The sequence below is a fragment of the Coregonus lavaretus genome (genome assembly GCF_964263955.1).
Source record: "Coregonus lavaretus genome assembly, chromosome: 21".
Lineage (NCBI taxonomy): Eukaryota > Metazoa > Chordata > Actinopteri > Salmoniformes > Salmonidae > Coregonus > Coregonus lavaretus.
The window spans coordinates 2,845,936-2,863,435 of NC_140008.1; the positions used below are offsets into that span (position 1 = coordinate 2,845,936).

Genomic DNA, 17,500 nt, shown 5'->3' on the forward strand with positions numbered 1-17,500 from the left:
CCACGATATAGGCTATTGTCTCTGCCATCTCGCCAGCTAACTACCAGCCAACATAGAAAAAGGGAAATAATATGGTAAAAGTACTTGTTTTAAAAAGTAACTGACTACGTAAATTGAAAAACGAACGCGTTAGTTTACTCGTTACCACCAAAAAATGATTCGGAGTACTCTTAACGCCCCAACACTGGTGATTTTAAAATCAAAGAGTATTATAGCTACAGCCATGCAAGCAGCCATGTTTCCCAGCTCCCTGTTTCCCCCATGTTGTTAGTCAGAATGGCTCCGTTACTGTAGTCTGCATCTAGTAGGCTGCGTTTACACAGGCAGCACAATTCTGATATTTATTTTCTCACTAATTGGTCTTTTCACCAATCAGATCAGCTCTGAAAACAATCTGATGTGAAAAGATCTGATGTGATTGGTCAAAACACCAATTAGTGTAAAAAAGATCAGAATCGGGCTGCCTGTGTAAACGCAGCCTTAGTGTGTTATTGTGGATGGAAGTGAATGGTGGTTGATTGAAGATGAGATCTGAAATCCATAGACCACATATGGACGGATCTGGCACCGCTTCATATGTCACACTAAATGTAGTATCTCCTTGTATTTAATGATGATGATGATGAATTCGATTTATACATTCTACTAACTGACGTACTCAAAGCACTATTTTCTGTGAGGATTCTTCTCCACTCAACCAGCAGACAGAGTCCTTACAGATCTCCTGCCGTTCAGGGTAGTTTATAGAGAATTTCCTAAAGACCAACCCAGGCCCCAGCCCAATCTGAACAGGGTCCTGTTCATTAGGCACCAAACGGAACAAAACAGACTCAAAATGGGAATCGTCCGATCTGGACTTTGTCCAATAACAAAACGCTCATTTAAATTTCCTGTTGAAAATTTGTTTAAAAGAAAAAATTCCGTTGTGTGCCCTAATGAACAGGAGCCAAAATCAAATCGGAGGGCGGAGGGCGGGGGACGGGTGCTAGAGACACTCGGACAGCACTTCGTGTCGGGATATGCCGGGGTTGGAGAGGCAGTCGTCGTTCCTCTGGCTTAGCTGAATCTTCAGATTCTCCACCTGAGGTTAATGAAACAAAGACCCAGAAAAACAGGGGATGAATGTATCCGTTTTGAATGATGTGTGTATTACATCGGCTACTTGGTTAAATAAAGGAAACTACATACATACGTGTGTTATTAAGTGCATGTTGAATGTTTCATGAGGATAAATACCTCGTAATTGTGGAGGTACTCCTGGATGAGGTAGCGTTCCCGTTTGACCCTGGCCTTCACTCCTGCAGGAACGTCAGGAATCATCCATGCCACAAAGAACTTCACCATGAACACCACGTGCTGGGAGACAAGAGAAGACCAATCAATCAAATAATCAGGAAGTGAAGAGATGGAACCCAAACGTAACCTCTGGCTCACATTTACATTATTTAGCAGACGCTCTTATCCAGAGCAACTTACAGTTAGTGAGTACATACATTATTATGATTATTTAATTTTTTTCATGGCCCCCCGTGGGAATCGAACCCACAACCCTGGCGTTGCAAACGCCATGCTCTACTGAGCTACATCCCTGCCATGCCATTCCCTCCCCTACCCTGGACGACGCTGGGCCAATTGTGCGCCGCCCCATGGGTCTCCCAGTCGCGGCCGGATACGACAGAGCCTGGATTCGAACCAAGATCTCTAGTGGCACAGCTAGCACTGCGATGCAGTGCCTTAGACCACTGCGCCACTGGGGAAAGCTCACATTTGGAATATAGTAGCAACACAAATGTAACCTCTGGCTCACACTGGAAATACAGATAATATCCCCAATGAAGGCCAGCTTGGCAGCCAGGATGTATCTGTTCTACTTCCATGATAATGATGAAGGCCAGCTTGGCAGCCAGGATGTATCTGTCCTACTTCCATGATAATGATGAAGGCCAGCTTGGCAGCCAGGATGTATCTGTCCTACTTCCATGATAATGATAAAGGACAGCTTGGCAGCCAGGATGTATCTGTTCTACTTCCATGATAATGATGAAGGCCAGCTTGGCAGCCAGGATGTATCTGTCCTACCTCCATGATAATGATGAAGGCCAGCTTGGCAGCCAGGATGTATCTGTCCTACTTCCATGATAATGATGAAGGCCAGCTTGGCAGCCAGGATGTATCTGTCCTACCTCCATGATAATGATGAAGGCCAGCTTGGCAGCCAGGATGTGCCAGAACTGCATGGTGTGGGTGTACTGCTTCTCATGGCCTGGAGGGTAGCGGTAGTCACGATACCTAGAGGACAGGGAAACAGGAGTGGTTATAAACACACACGCTGCTTCTCATGGGCCGGGGGTTAGCGGTAGTTACGGTACCTACACGAAAAACACATTTAAACATAATCCCCCTCCAATCCACACACCCCTATGCCAGAGCTCTGAACCATGCAGGGCTCTCCCCATCAGCGGTAAATACTACTACTACTACTGCTACTACTACTGCTACTGCTACTGCTACTACTACTACTGCTACTACTACTACTGCTACTACTACTACTACTGCTACTACTGTTACTACTACTACTGCTACTACTACTAATACTACTACTGCTACTACTAACTACTACTAATACTACTACTGCTACTACTAACTACTACTACTACTGCTGCTACTACTACTAACTACTACTACTACTGCTACTACTCCTACTACTACTACTACTACTACTGCTACTGCTACTGCTGCTACTACTACTACTACTGCTACTGCTACTACTAACTACTACTACTACTGCTGCTACTACTACTAACTACTACTACTACTGCTACTACTCCTACTCCTACTCCTACTACTACTACTACTACTACTGCTACTGCTACTGCTGCTGCTACTACTAACTACTAGTACTACTACTGCTGCTACTACTACTACTACTACTACTGCTACTATTACTACTACTACTACTAACTACTACTACTACTACTACTACTAGTACTAACTACTACTTCTACTACTACTTCTACTACTACTACTACTACTGCTACTACTACTACTACTGCTACTACTACTACTACTGCTGCTACTACTACTACTGCTACTACTACTACTACTTCTACTACTACTTTTACTACTACTTTTACTACTACTACTGCTACTAACTACTACTACTATTACTACTAACTACTACTACTACTACTACTGGTACTACTACTACTGGTACTAACTACTGCTGCTGCTACTACTACTACTACTATTACTACTACTACTACTACTACTACTACTACTGCTACTACTACTACTACTACTACTGTGTCAGGGCGTGTGTAGGTGTGGTGTAGGAAATCAGATGCAGGACGCAGACGGTAGGTTCCAAAAGCTGTATTCCGACCCAAACACAGGCAACAGGGCAACAAAGCCCAACAGCTAAACTACGCCCAAGGCGTGTAGGCAAAATGCGCACAAACAGGTGCGACAAAATATGTAGTGCACGAAACAAGTGCAAACGAGCTCCAGCGCAGTGGAGAGAAATATGCTCAACCGAGCAAACACAACACTGACGAAAACAATCACACACAACACAAGACAAACACAACGAGAAACTTATAGGACACTAATCACGTAAAACAGAAACAGGTGTGACACAAACAGACAAAAGCAAACGAACATGAAAACATAAATCGGTGGCAGCTAGAATTCCGGAGACGACGAACGCCGAAGCCTGCCCGAACAAGGGAGAGAGGCAGCCTCGGCCGAAACCGTGACAGTACCCCCCCCTTGACGCGCGGCTCCAGACGCGCGCCGACTCCGGCCTTGGGGACGACCCGGAGGCCGCGGCGCAGGGCGCGTCGGATACCCCCGATGGAATTCCGTCAGGAGCGACGGGTCCAAGATGTCTCTCCTCGGCACCCAGCACCGCTCCTCCGGACCGTACCCCTCCCACTCCACTAGATACTGAAGACCCCCTCTCCGACGTCTAGAATCCAAGATGGATCTCACGGTGTACGCCGGTGCCCCCTCGATGTCCAACGGGGGCGGGGGGGTCTCCAAGATCTCATGTTCTTGGAGCGGGCCTGCTACCACCGGCCTGAGAAGGGACACATGGAACGAGGGGTTAATACATTTATACTCCACTGGCAACTGTAATCTATAACAAACCTCGTTCAACCTTCTCAGGACTTTAAATGGCCCTACAAACCGCCGACCCAGTTTCCGACAGGGCAGGCGGAGGGGCAGGTTTCTGGCAGAGAGCCAGACTCGATCTCCAGGTGCGTACACAGGCCCCTCACTGCGGTGTAGGTCGGCGCTCGTCTTCTGTCGACGTATGGCACGCTGCAGATGGACGTGTGCAGCGTTCCACGTCTCCTCCGAGCGCCGCACCCACTCATCCACAGCGGGGGCCTCGATCTGGCTCTCATGCCATGGTGCCAGAACCGGCTGGTACCCTAAAACACACTGAAAAGGGGTTAGTTGGGTGGAGGAGTGGCGAAGAGAGTTCTGTGCCATCTCAGCCCAGGGCACATATCTCGCCCACTCCTCCGGCCGGTCCCGGCAGTATGTTCTGAGAAACCTGCCCACATCCTGGTTTACGCGTTCCACCTGCCCATTACTCTCCGGGTGGTAACCCGAGGTGAGACTCACCGAGACCCCCAACCGCTCCATAAAAGCTCTCCAGACTCTGGAGGTGAATTGGGGACCCCGGTCAGCCACAATGTCCTCGGGCACCCCGTAGTGCCGGAACACATGAGTGAATAGTGCTTCGGCGGTTTGTAGGGCAGTAGGAAGACCCGGCATGGGGAGCAAACGACAGGCCTTAGAGAACCGATCCACAACGACCAGGAGTGTAGTATTCCCTTGAGAGAGGGGAAGGTCAGTTATAAAATCCACCGAGAGGTGGGACCATGGTCGTTGTGGAACGGGCAGGGGTAGTAACTTACCCCTAGGCAGATGTCTAGGCGCCTTACACTGGGCGCACACCGAGCAGGAGGAAACATAAACCCTCACATCCCTGGCCAACGTAGGCCACCAATATTTGGCACTAAGACAGTGCACTGTCCGGCCGATACCCGGATGTCCAGAGGAGGGTGACGTGTGAGCCCAATAGATCAATCGATCCCGACACTCGAGCGGAACATACCTCCGACCCTCCGGGCATTGTGGTGGACTAGGGTCGGTGCGTAATGCCCGCTCGAGCTCAGAATCGAGCTCCCACACCACCGGTGCCACTAGACACGACTCCGGCAGTATGGGAGTGGGCTCCACGGACCTCTCCTCCCCGTCATACCGCCGAGACAGTGCATCTGCCTTACCGTTTTGTGACCCAGGGATGTAGGTGATCTTAAAAGAGAAACGGGTCAAAAACATACTCCATCTAGCCTGTCGAGGGTTCAGCCTCCTCGCTGCCCGGATGTACTCCAGGTTACGGTGGTCCGTCAAAATGAGGAAAGGGTGTTGAGCCCCCTCAAGCCAGTGCCTCCACACCTTAAGGGCTTGGACCACAGCTAACAGCTCCCTGTCCCCTACGTCATAATTTCGCTCCGCCGGGCTGAGCTTCTTGGAATAGAAGGCAACGGGGCGGAGTTTAGGTGGCGCGCCTGACCGTTGGGACAGCACGGCGCCAATACCGGCTTCAGACGCGTCCACCTCTACCTGAAATGGTAAAGAGGGATCCGGATGCGCCAGCACCGGAGCCGAGGTGAACAGGTCCTTCAGCTTCTTAAAAGCCCTGTCCGCCTCGACTGACCACTGCAGACGCACCGGGCCCCCCTTTAAGAGAGACGTGATGGGAGCTGCCACCTGCCCAAAACCCCGGATAAACCTCCGGTAGTAATTCGCAAACCCCAAAAACTGCTGCACCTCTTTCACAGTGGTTGGTGTTTGCCAATTACTCACGGCTGACACTCGGTCTACCTCCATCTTCACCCCTGACGCAGACAACTGATACCCCAAGAAGGAAATCGACTCCTGGAAAAACAGACACTTCTCTGCCTTCACATACAGGTCGTGCTCCACCAGCCTCCGCAACACTCTGCGCACCAGGGCCACATGCTCGACACGGGTAGGTGAGTACACGAGGATGTCATCTATGTACACCACCACTCCCTGTCCCTGCATGTCCCTGAAGATCTCATCCACGAATGATTGGAAAACTGACGGAGCATTCATCAACCCGTATGGCATGACGAGATACTCGTAATGGCCCGAGGTGGTACTAAAGGCTGTTTTCCATTCATCATCCTTCCTGATGCGCACCAAGTTGTACGCGCTCCTGAGATCTAATTTCGTGAAGAAACGCGCCCCATGCAACGACTCAGTCATGGTCGCAATCAGCGGGAGTGGATAACTATACTTCACCGTAATCTGATTGAGACCACGGTAGTCGATGCACGGACGCAACCCCCCATCCTTCTTCTTCACGAAAAAGAAACTCGAGGACGCGGGGGAAGTGGACGGCCGTATGTATCCTTGTCTCAGTGATTCGTCTATGTAAACCTCCATAGCTTTCTTCTCCTCCTGAGACAGAGGATACACATGACTCCGTGGGAGCGCAGCTCCTGCCTGAAGGTCTATCGCACAATCCCCCTGCCTATGGGGTGGCAATCGCGTCGCCCTCGCCTTACTAAACGCGATAGCCAGATCCCCATACTCAGGTGGAATGTGCAATGCGGGCACCTGGTTTGGACTTTCCACCGAGGTAGCCCCTAAGGAAACGCCCAAACATCTACCCACACACTGAGCAGACCACTCCTTCAGAGCCCTCTCCTGCCACGAAATAACGGGGTTATGGGTACTTAACCAGGGCATGCCCAGCACCACCGGATACGCAGGAGAGTCAATCAGAAACAGTTGTATTATCTCCTGATGACTCCCCTGCGCACACATCCTAAGTGGCGCCGTGACCTCCCTGATTAAGCCCGTACCCAACGGACGACTATCTAGGGCGTGAACGGGAAAAGGAACTTCCACAGGGAGAAGGGGAAACCCTAACTCTAAACAAAACTTCTTATCAATGAAATTCCCAGCCGCGCCTGAATCTACCAGCGCCTTACACTGGGAATGAGGTGCCACCTGCGGAAAACACACAGGCATACAAAAATGGGCAACAGTGAGCTCTGGGTGAGTGGGGCGCCTACTCACCTGGAGGGAATCCCCAGTGCGGGACCTGTCGTCACCTCCCCGAGGAGGCCATCCCCAGCACCTAGCCGCGGTGTGTCCTCCCCGACCACAGTTGGTGCAGTGGATGGACCCCCCACTCTGCCGACTCCTCCTACCTCTAGCGCCAGCGCCCCCGAGCTCCATAGGACACGGCTCGGGTGCGCTGGAGGATGGAATGGACGGACCCCCCTCAGGACGTCCGCGGGTAGCCAATAGGTTATCCAACCTAATTGACATGTCGACCAGCTGGTCGAAAGTGAGACTGGCGTCCCGACAGGCCAGCTCCCGACGGACGTCCTCTCTGAGGCTACATCGGTAGAGATCGATGAGGGCCCGATCATTCCACCCTGCATCTGCCGCTAGAGTACGGAATTCGAGTGCGAATTCCTGGGCACTCCTCCTCCCCTGCCTAAGGAAGACCAGACGCTCCCCCGCCGCTTTCCCCTCCGGGGGATGGTCGAACACCGCCCTAAAGCGGCGGGAGAACTCGGTGTAGGTAATGGTCGTGGCGTCGATCTTCCTCCACTCCGCGTTGGCCCACTCCAACGCTTTACCGGCCAGGCAGGAGATTAGGGCGGACACGCTCTCAAGCCCTGAAGGTGCCGGATGGACTGTGGCCAGGTACAGCTCGACCTGGAGCAAGAACCCCTGACACCCAGCCGCTGTCCCGTCGTAAGCCCTCGGGAGAGATAGACGGACTCCTCGATGTTCCGGTGCTGGAACGGGCGGGCTGGCCGATGGTGCTGGCTGGGCGGGCGGTGGTGGAGGCGAACCCCAGCCTCGGAGTGTGGAAATAACCTCCTGCAGGGCGTTCCCCATCTGCAGGAGTTGCTCCTGCTGATCCCGAACCTGGGCTTCCAGTCTTGTCTGGGCTGCTTCTGCTCCTGCTGATTCCATGGGTGGGTGTGTGATTCTGTCAGGGCGTGTGTAGGTGTGGTGTAGGAAATCAGATGCAGGACGCAGACGGTAGGTTCCAAAAGCTGTATTCCGACCCAAACACAGGCAACAGGGCAACAAAGCCCAACAGCTAAACTACGCCCAAGGCGTGTAGGCAAAATGCGCACAAACAGGTGCGACAAAATATGTAGTGCACGAAACAAGTGCAAACGAGCTCCAGCGCAGTGGAGAGAAATATGCTCAACCGAGCAAACACAACACTGACGAAAACAATCACACACAACACAAGACAAACACAACGAGAAACTTATAGGACACTAATCACGTAAAACAGAAACAGGTGTGACACAAACAGACAAAAGCAAACGAACATGAAAACATAAATCGGTGGCAGCTAGAATTCCGGAGACGACGAACGCCGAAGCCTGCCCGAACAAGGGAGAGAGGCAGCCTCGGCCGAAACCGTGACATACTGCTAATACTATTACTGCTGCTACTACTACTACTATTACTACCAACTACTACTGCTACTACTATTACTGCTGCTACTACTACTACTACTACTGCTACTGCTACTAATATTACTACTACTACTAACTACTACTACTACTACTACTAACTACTACTGCTACTAATATTACTACTAACTACTACTGCTGCTACTACTACTGCTGCTACAACATGTTACTACTGCTACTACTACAACTAGAACTACTACTACTACTACTACTGCTACTACTATTACTACTACTACTACTACTGCTGCTGCTACTACCTACTTCTACTACTCCTACTGCTACTACTACTAATACTATTACTAATACTACTACTACTACTACTATTATTACTACTACTACTATTCACACTACTACTGCTACTACTACTACTACTACTAATACAACTACTACTACTGCTACTACTGCTAGCACTGGTACTAATACTACTACTACAACTACTACTACTACTACTACTACTACTACTATTACTACTACAGGAGATGGCAGCCGTTTTACGCCCCCCTAACCAATTGTACTATTATGTGTGTTTTTTCGCGTTATTTGTAATTTATTCTGTACATAATGTTTCTGCCACCGTCTCTTATGACCAAAAAGAGCTTCTGGATATCAGGACAGCGATTACTCACGTCGTATTGGACGAAGATTTTTTCTTCAACGAGTCGGACGCGAAGGATATGCTACAGACACCCGACAAGGCCCAAATCCCCGTCATTCACATGAGAAAGAGACTGAGATATGGTGGACGTAGGTCGGGGTACCTTGTAAGGATCCGACGGCGAGCGAGTAATCTGCCTCTACCATCAGTCCTATTAGCCAACGTACAATCATTGGAAAACAAAATAGACAACCTACGATCACGGATATCCTACCAACGGGACATTAAAAACTGTAATATCTTATGTTTCACCGAGTCGTGGCTGAACGACGACATGGATAACATACAGCTAGTGGGCTATACGCTACATCGGCAGGATAGAACGGCTGACTCCGGTAAGACAAGGGGTGGCGGTCTGTGTATATTTGTAAACAACAGCTGGTGTACAAAATCTAATATTAAGGAAGTCTCAAGGTTTTGCTCGCCTGAGGTAGTATCTCATGATAAGCTGTAGACCACACTATTGACCAAGATACTATTTTTCATAGCTGTCTATTTACCACCACAAACCGATGCTGGCACTAAGATTGCACTCAATGAGCTGTATAAGGCCATAAGCAAACAGGAAAACGCTCATCCAGAGGCAGCGCTCCTAGTGGCCGGGGACTTTAATGCAGGGAAACTTAAATCCGTTCTACCTCATTTCTACCAGCATGTTAAATGTGCAACCAGAGGGAAAAAAACTCTAGAACACCTTTACTCCACACACAGAGACGCATACAAAGCTCTCTCTCGCCCTCCATTTGGCAAATCTGAGCATAACTCTATCCTCCTGATTCCTGCTTATAAGCAAAAACTAAAGCAGGAAGCACCAGTGACTTGGTTAATAAGGAAGTGGTCATATGACGCAGATGCTAAGCTACAGGACTGTTTTGCTAGCACAGACTAGAATATGTTCCGGGATTCTTCCGATGGCATTGAGGAGTACACCACATCAGACAATGGCTTTATCAATAAGTGCATCGATGACGTCGTCCCCACAGTGACCGTACGTACATACCCCAACCAGAAGCCATGGATTACAGGCAACATCCGCACTGAGCTAAAGGGTAGAGCTGCCGCTTTCAAGGAGCGGGACTCTAACCCGGACGCTTATAAGAAATCCCGCTATGCCCTCCGACGAACCATCAAACAGGCAAAGCGTCAATACAGGACTAAGATTGAATCGTACTACACCGGCTCCGACGCTCGTCGGATGTGGCAGGGTTTGCAAACTATTACAGACTACAATGGGAAGCATAGCCGCGAGCTGCCCAGTGACACAAGCCTACCAGACAAGCTAAATCACTTCTGCGCTCGCTTCGAGGCAGCAACACTGAAGCATGCATGAGAGCATCAACTGTTCCGGATGACTATGTGATCACGCTCTCTGTAGCCGATGTGAGTAAAACTTTTAAGTAGGTCGATATTCACAAGGCCGCAGGGCCAGACGGATTACCAGGACGCGTACTCCGAGCATGCGCTGACCAACTAGCAAGTGTTTTCTATTATTTACTTCACTTCTTTCTTAAAACTGCATTGTTGGTTAAGGGCTTGTAAGTAAGCATTTCACTGTTGTATTCGGCGCACGTGGCAAATAAAATGTGATTTGATTTGAACTACTACTATTACTACTGCTGCTGCTGCCACACACACACACACACACACACACACACACACACACACACACACACACACACACACACACACACACACACACACACACACACAGAAACACACACACACACACACACACAGAAACACACAGAAACACACACACACACACACAGAAACACACAGACACACACACAGACACACACACACACACAGACACACACACAGACACACACACACACACACACACACACAACGACACACAGACACACACACACACAGACACAGACACAGACACAGACACAGACACACACACACACACACACACACACACAGACACACACACACACACACACACACACACACACACACACACACAAACACACACACACAGACACACAGACACACACACACAGAAACACACACACACACACAGAAACACACACACACACAGACACACACACAGATACACACACACACAGAAACACACAGACACACACACACAGACACACACACACAGACACACACAGACACACACACACACAGACACACACACACACACACACAGACACACACAGACACACACACACAGACACAGACACAGACACACACACACACACACACACACACACACACACACACACACACACACACACACACACACACACACAGACACAGACACACACACACAGACACACACACACACACACACACACAGACACACACACACACAGACACAGACACACAGACACACACACACACACAGAAACACACACACACACACAGAAACACACACACACACACACACAGACACACACACACCCAGAAACACACAGACACACACACAGACACACACACACACACAGACACACACACACACACACAGACACAGACACATACAGACACAGACACACACATACAGACACAGACACACACACAGACACACACAGACACACACACACACACACATACACACACACACACACAGACACAGACACACACACATACAGACACAGACACACACACAGACACACACAGACACAGACACAGACACACACAGGTCACAGACACACACACACACAGACACACCGACACAGACACACACACACACACACCGACACAGACACACACACATACAGACACAGACACACACACAGACACACACAGACACAGACACAGACACACACAGGTCACAGACACACACACACACAGACACACCGACACAGACACACACACACACACCGACACAGACACACACACAGACACAGACACACACACACACACACACACACACACAGACAGACAGACAGACACACAGACACACAGACAGACACACAGACACACAGACACAGACACAGACCTACCTGCAGGTGGTGATGACAGAGCTGTTGAACCATTCAGGGCTCTCTCCATCATCAGGCCGGTTGTCGTCAGAGAACCCAGAGATGTTGAACACCGACAGGCTATTGTTGATGTAGCCCTTCATAGAGAGATCGTTGCCAGGGCTGTAGGCATACATGTACACCAGCCGGGGAATCATGTCTGATGTGAAGGCTACGATGAACGCCTGAGGGGTGGAAAGAGCGGGTTTAGATATTAAAACTAACGTTAACAAAAAATATATGTTTATAGGAGGATTATAAGCACTGAATATAGGGAGAGTCCCATAGGTCGAGATATCAAACAAGACCACAAGAACACAGCTTCTACTTGATTCTAGTATATTCTACTCTACAGGAGTAGGACTGCTATACTAACGTTAGTAACAAACGAGAGCACGACCACTTCGTTGAGTATCTCTTGTCAGGCCCCTATGCTCAGGGCCTACTCTACACTACTGTAATCTACTCTACCCTCTACTCTACCCTCTACTCTACCCTCTACTCTACCCTCTACTCTACCCTCTACTCTACCCTCTCTCTACTGTAATCTACTCTACCCTCTACTCTACCCTCTTCTCTACCCTCTACTCTACCCTCTACTCTACCCTCTTCTCTACCCTCTACTCTACCCTCTATCTCTACTGTAATCTATTCTACCCTCTTCTCTACCCTCTTCTCTACCCTCTTCTCTACCCTCTACTCTACCCTCTACTCTACCCTCTACTCTACCCTCTATCTCTACTGTAATCTACTCTACCCTCTACTCTACCCTCTACTCTACCCTCTACTCTACCCTCTACTCTACCCTCTACTCTACTGTAATCTACTCTACCCTCTACTCTACCCTCTACTCTACCCTCTACTCTACCCTCTACTCTACCCTCTCTCTACTGTACTCTACTCTACCCTCTATCTCTACTGTAATCTACTCTACCCTCTACTCTACCCTCTTCTCTACCCTCTACTCTACCCTCTATCTCTACTGTAATCTACTCTACCCTCTACTCTACCCTCTACTCTACCCTCTACTCTACCCTCTCTCTACTGTACTCTACTCTACCCTCTACTCTACCCTCTACTCTACCCTCTACTCTACCCTCTCTCTACTGTAATCTACTCTACCCTCTACTCTACCCTCTTCTCTACCCTCTACTCTACCCTCTATCTCTACTGTAATCTATTCTACCCTCTTCTCTACCCTCTTCTCTACCCTCTTCTCTACCCTCTACTCTACCCTCTACTCTACCCTCTACTCTACCCTCTACTCTACCCTCTACTCTACCCTCTCTCTACTGTAATCTACTCTACCCTCTACTCTACCCTCTTCTCTACCCTCTACTCTACCCTCTACTCTACCCTCTTCTCTACCCTCTACTCTACCCTCTTCTCTACCCTCTACTCTACCCTCTATCTCTACTGTAATCTATTCTACCCTCTTCTCTACCCTCTTCTCTACCCTCTTCTCTACCCTCTACTCTACCCTCTACTCTACCCTCTACTCTACCCTCTACTCTACCCTCTACTCTACCCTCTCTCTACTGTAATCTACTCTACCCTCTTCTCTACCCTCTACTCTACCCTCTACTCTACCCTCTACTCTACCCTCTACTCTACCCTCTACTCTACCCTCTCTCTACTGTACTCTACTCTACCCTCTATCTCTACTGTAATCTACTCTACCCTCTACTCTACCCTCTACTCTACCCTCTACTCTACCCTCTACTCTACCCTCTCTCTACTGTACTCTACTCTACCCTCTACTCTACCCTCTACTCTACCCTCTACTCTACCCTCTCTCTACTGTAATCTACTCTACCCTCTACTCTACCCTCTTCTCTACCCTCTACTCTACCCTCTACTCTACCCTCTTCTCTACCCTCTACTCTACCCTCTATCTCTACTGTAATCTATTCTACCCTCTTCTCTACCCTCTTCTCTACCCTCTTCTCTACCCTCTACTCTACCCTCTACTCTACCCTCTACTCTACCCTCTACTCTACCCTCTATCTCTACTGTAATCTACTCTACCCTCTACTCTACCCTCTACTCTACCCTCTACTCTACCCTCTACTCTACCCTCTACTCTACTGTAATCTACTCTACCCTCTACTCTACCCTCTACTCTACCCTCTACTCTACCCTCTACTCTACTGTACTCTACTCTACCCTCTTCTCTACCCTCTACTCTACCCTCTTCTCTACCCTCTATCTCTACCCTCTATCTCTACCCTCTATCTCTACCCTCTACTCTACCCTCTACTCTACCCTCTACTCTACCCCCTACTCTACCCTCTACTCTACCCTCTACTCTACCCTCTATCTCTACCCCCTACTCTACCCTCTACTCTACCCCCTACTCTACCCTCTACTCTACCCTCTACTCTACCCTCTCTCTACTGTACCCTACTCTACCCTCTTCTCTACCCTCTACTCTACCCTCTTCTCTACCCTCTATCTCTACCCTCTATCTCTACCCTCTACTCTACCCCCTACTCTACCCTCTACTCTACCCCCTACTCTACCCTCTACTCTACCCTCTACTCTACCCTCTACTCTACCCTCTCTCTACTGTACTCTACTCTACCCCCTACTCTACCCTCTACTCTACCCTCTACTCTACCCTCTACTCTACCCTCTCTCTACTGTACTCTACTCTACCCTCTACTCTACCCTCTATCTCTACTGTAATCTACTCTACCCTCTACTCTACCCTCTACTCTACCCTCTACTCTACTGTAATCTACTCTACCCTCTACTCTACCCTCTACTCTACCCTCTACTCTACCCTCTACTCTACCCTCTACTCTACCCTCTATCTCTACTGTAATCTACTCTACCCTCTATCTCTACTGTACTCTACTCTACCCTCTATCTCTACTGTAATCTATTCTACCCTCTTCTCTACCCTCTTCTCTACCCTCTACTCTACCCTCTACTCTACCCTCTACTCTACCCTCTACTCTACCCTCTACTCTACCCTCTATCTCTACCCCCTACTCTACCCTCTACTCTACCCCCTACTCTACCCTCTACTCTACCCCCTACTCTACCCTCTACTCTACCCTCTACTCTACCCTCTACTCTACCCTCTCTCTACTGTACTCTACTCTACCCCCTACTCTACCCTCTACTCTACCCTCTACTCTACCCTCTACTCTACCCTCTATCTCTACTGTAATCTACTCTACCCTCTATCTCTACTGTACTCTACTCTACCCTCTATCTCTACTGTAATCTATTCTACCCTCTTCTCTACCCTCTTCTCTACCCTCTACTCTACCCTCTACTCTACCCTCTACTCTACCCTCTACTCTACCCTCTACTCTACCCTCTATCTCTACCCCCTACTCTACCCTCTACTCTACCCCCTACTCTACCCTCTACTCTACCCCCTACTCTACCCTCTACTCTACCCTCTACTCTACCCTCTACTCTACCCTCTCTCTACTGTACTCTACTCTACCCTCTACTCTACCCTCTATCTCTACTGTAATCTACTCTACCCTCTACTCTACCCTCTACTCTACCCTCTACTCTACTGTAATCTACTCTACCCTCTACTCTACCCTCTACTCTACCCTCTACTCTACCCTCTACTCTACCCTCTACTCTACCCTCTACTCTACCCTCTATCTCTACTGTAATCTACTCTACCCTCTATCTCTACTGTACTCTACTCTACCCTCTATCTCTACTGTAATCTATTCTACCCTCTTCTCTACCCTCTTCTCTACCCTCTACTCTACCCTCTACTCTACCCTCTACTCTACCCTCTACTCTACCCTCTACTCTACCCTCTCTCTACTGTAATCTACTCTACCCTCTACTCTACCCTCTACTCTACCCTCTACTCTACCCTCTCTCTACTGTAATCTACTCTACCCTCTACTCTACCCTCTACTCTACCCTCTACTCTACCCTCTTCTCTACCCTCTACTCTACCCTCTATCTCTACCCTCTACTCTACTGTAATCTACTCTACCCTCTACTCTACCCTCTACTCTACCCTCTACTCTACCCTCTACTCTACTGTAATCTACTCTACCCTCTACTCTACTGTAATCTACTCTACCCTCAATCTCTACTGTACTCTTCTCTACCCTCTACTCTACCCTCTATCTCTACCCTCTACTCTACCCTCTACTCTACCCTCTACTCTACCCTCTACTCTACCCTCTACTCTACCCTCTACTCTACCCTCTACTCTACCCTCTACTCTACCCTCTCTCTACTGTACTCTACTCTACCCTCTATCTCTACTGTAATCTACTCTACCCTCTACTCTACCCTCTATCTCTACTGTAATCTACTCTACCCTCTACTCTACCCTCTACTCTACCCTCTTCTCTACCCTCTTCTCTACCCTCTACTCTACCCTCTACTCTACCCTCTATCTCTACTGTAATCTACTCTACCCTCTACTCTACCCTCTACTCTACCCTCTACTCTACCCTCTATCTCTACTGTAATCTACTCTACCCTCTACTCTACCCTCTACTCTACCCTCTTCTCTACCCTCTACTCTACCCTCTCTCTACTGTACTCTACTCTACCCTCTATCTCTACTGTAATCTACTCTACCCTCTACTCTACCCTCTATCTCTACCCTCTACTCTACCCTCTACTCTACCCTCTACTCTACCCTCTATCTCTACCCTCTACTCTACCCTCTACTCTACCCCCTACTCTACCCTCTACTCTACCCTCTACTCTACCCTCTCTCTACTGTACTCTACTCTACCCTCTATCTCTACTGTAATCTACTCTACCCTCTTCTCTACCCTCTACTCTACCCTACCCTCTATCTCTACCCTCTATCTCTACCCTCTACTCTACCCTCTACTCTACCCTCTACTCTACCCCCTACTCTACCCTCTACTCTACCCCCTACTCTACCCCCTACTCTACCCTCTACTCTACCCTCTACTCTACCCTCTATCTCTACCCCCTACTCTACCCTCTACTCTACCCTCTACTCTACCCCCTACTCTACCCTCTACTCTACCCTCTACTCTACCCCCTACTCTACCCTCTACTCTACCCTCTACTCTACCCTCTACTCTACCCTCTCTCTACTGTACTCTACTCTACCCTCTACTCTACCCTCTACTCTACTCTACCCTCTACTCTACCCTCTACTCTACCCTCTACTCTACCCTCTACTCTACCCCCTACTCTACCCTCTACTCTACCCTCTCTCTACTGTACTCTACTCTACCCTCTACTCTACCCTCTATCTCTACCCTCTACTCTACCCTCTATCTCTACTTTAATCTATTCTACCCTCTTCTCTACCCTCTTCTCTACCC

At 49.0% G+C, this 17,500-nt stretch overlaps 1 protein-coding gene across 1 annotated transcript in view; it reads right to left on the bottom strand.

The window, feature by feature from the left end:
• Positions 1-408: 408 nt before the first annotated feature.
• The window catches only part of LOC311149046 (anoctamin-5-like), an 89,955-nt gene continuing 72,863 nt past the window's right edge, over positions 409-17,500 (bottom strand). Inside the window, exons 19-22 of the mRNA XM_084186147.1 lie at positions 12,174-12,376; positions 2,184-2,289; positions 1,237-1,356; positions 409-1,081 (exon numbers count right to left, since the gene is read on the bottom strand). Of these exons, the coding sequence (XP_084042273.1) occupies positions 986-1,081; positions 1,237-1,356; positions 2,184-2,289; positions 12,174-12,376 (525 nt within the window). The 3' untranslated portion in view covers positions 409-985. The remainder of the gene's footprint in view (positions 1,082-1,236; positions 1,357-2,183; positions 2,290-12,173; positions 12,377-17,500) is intronic.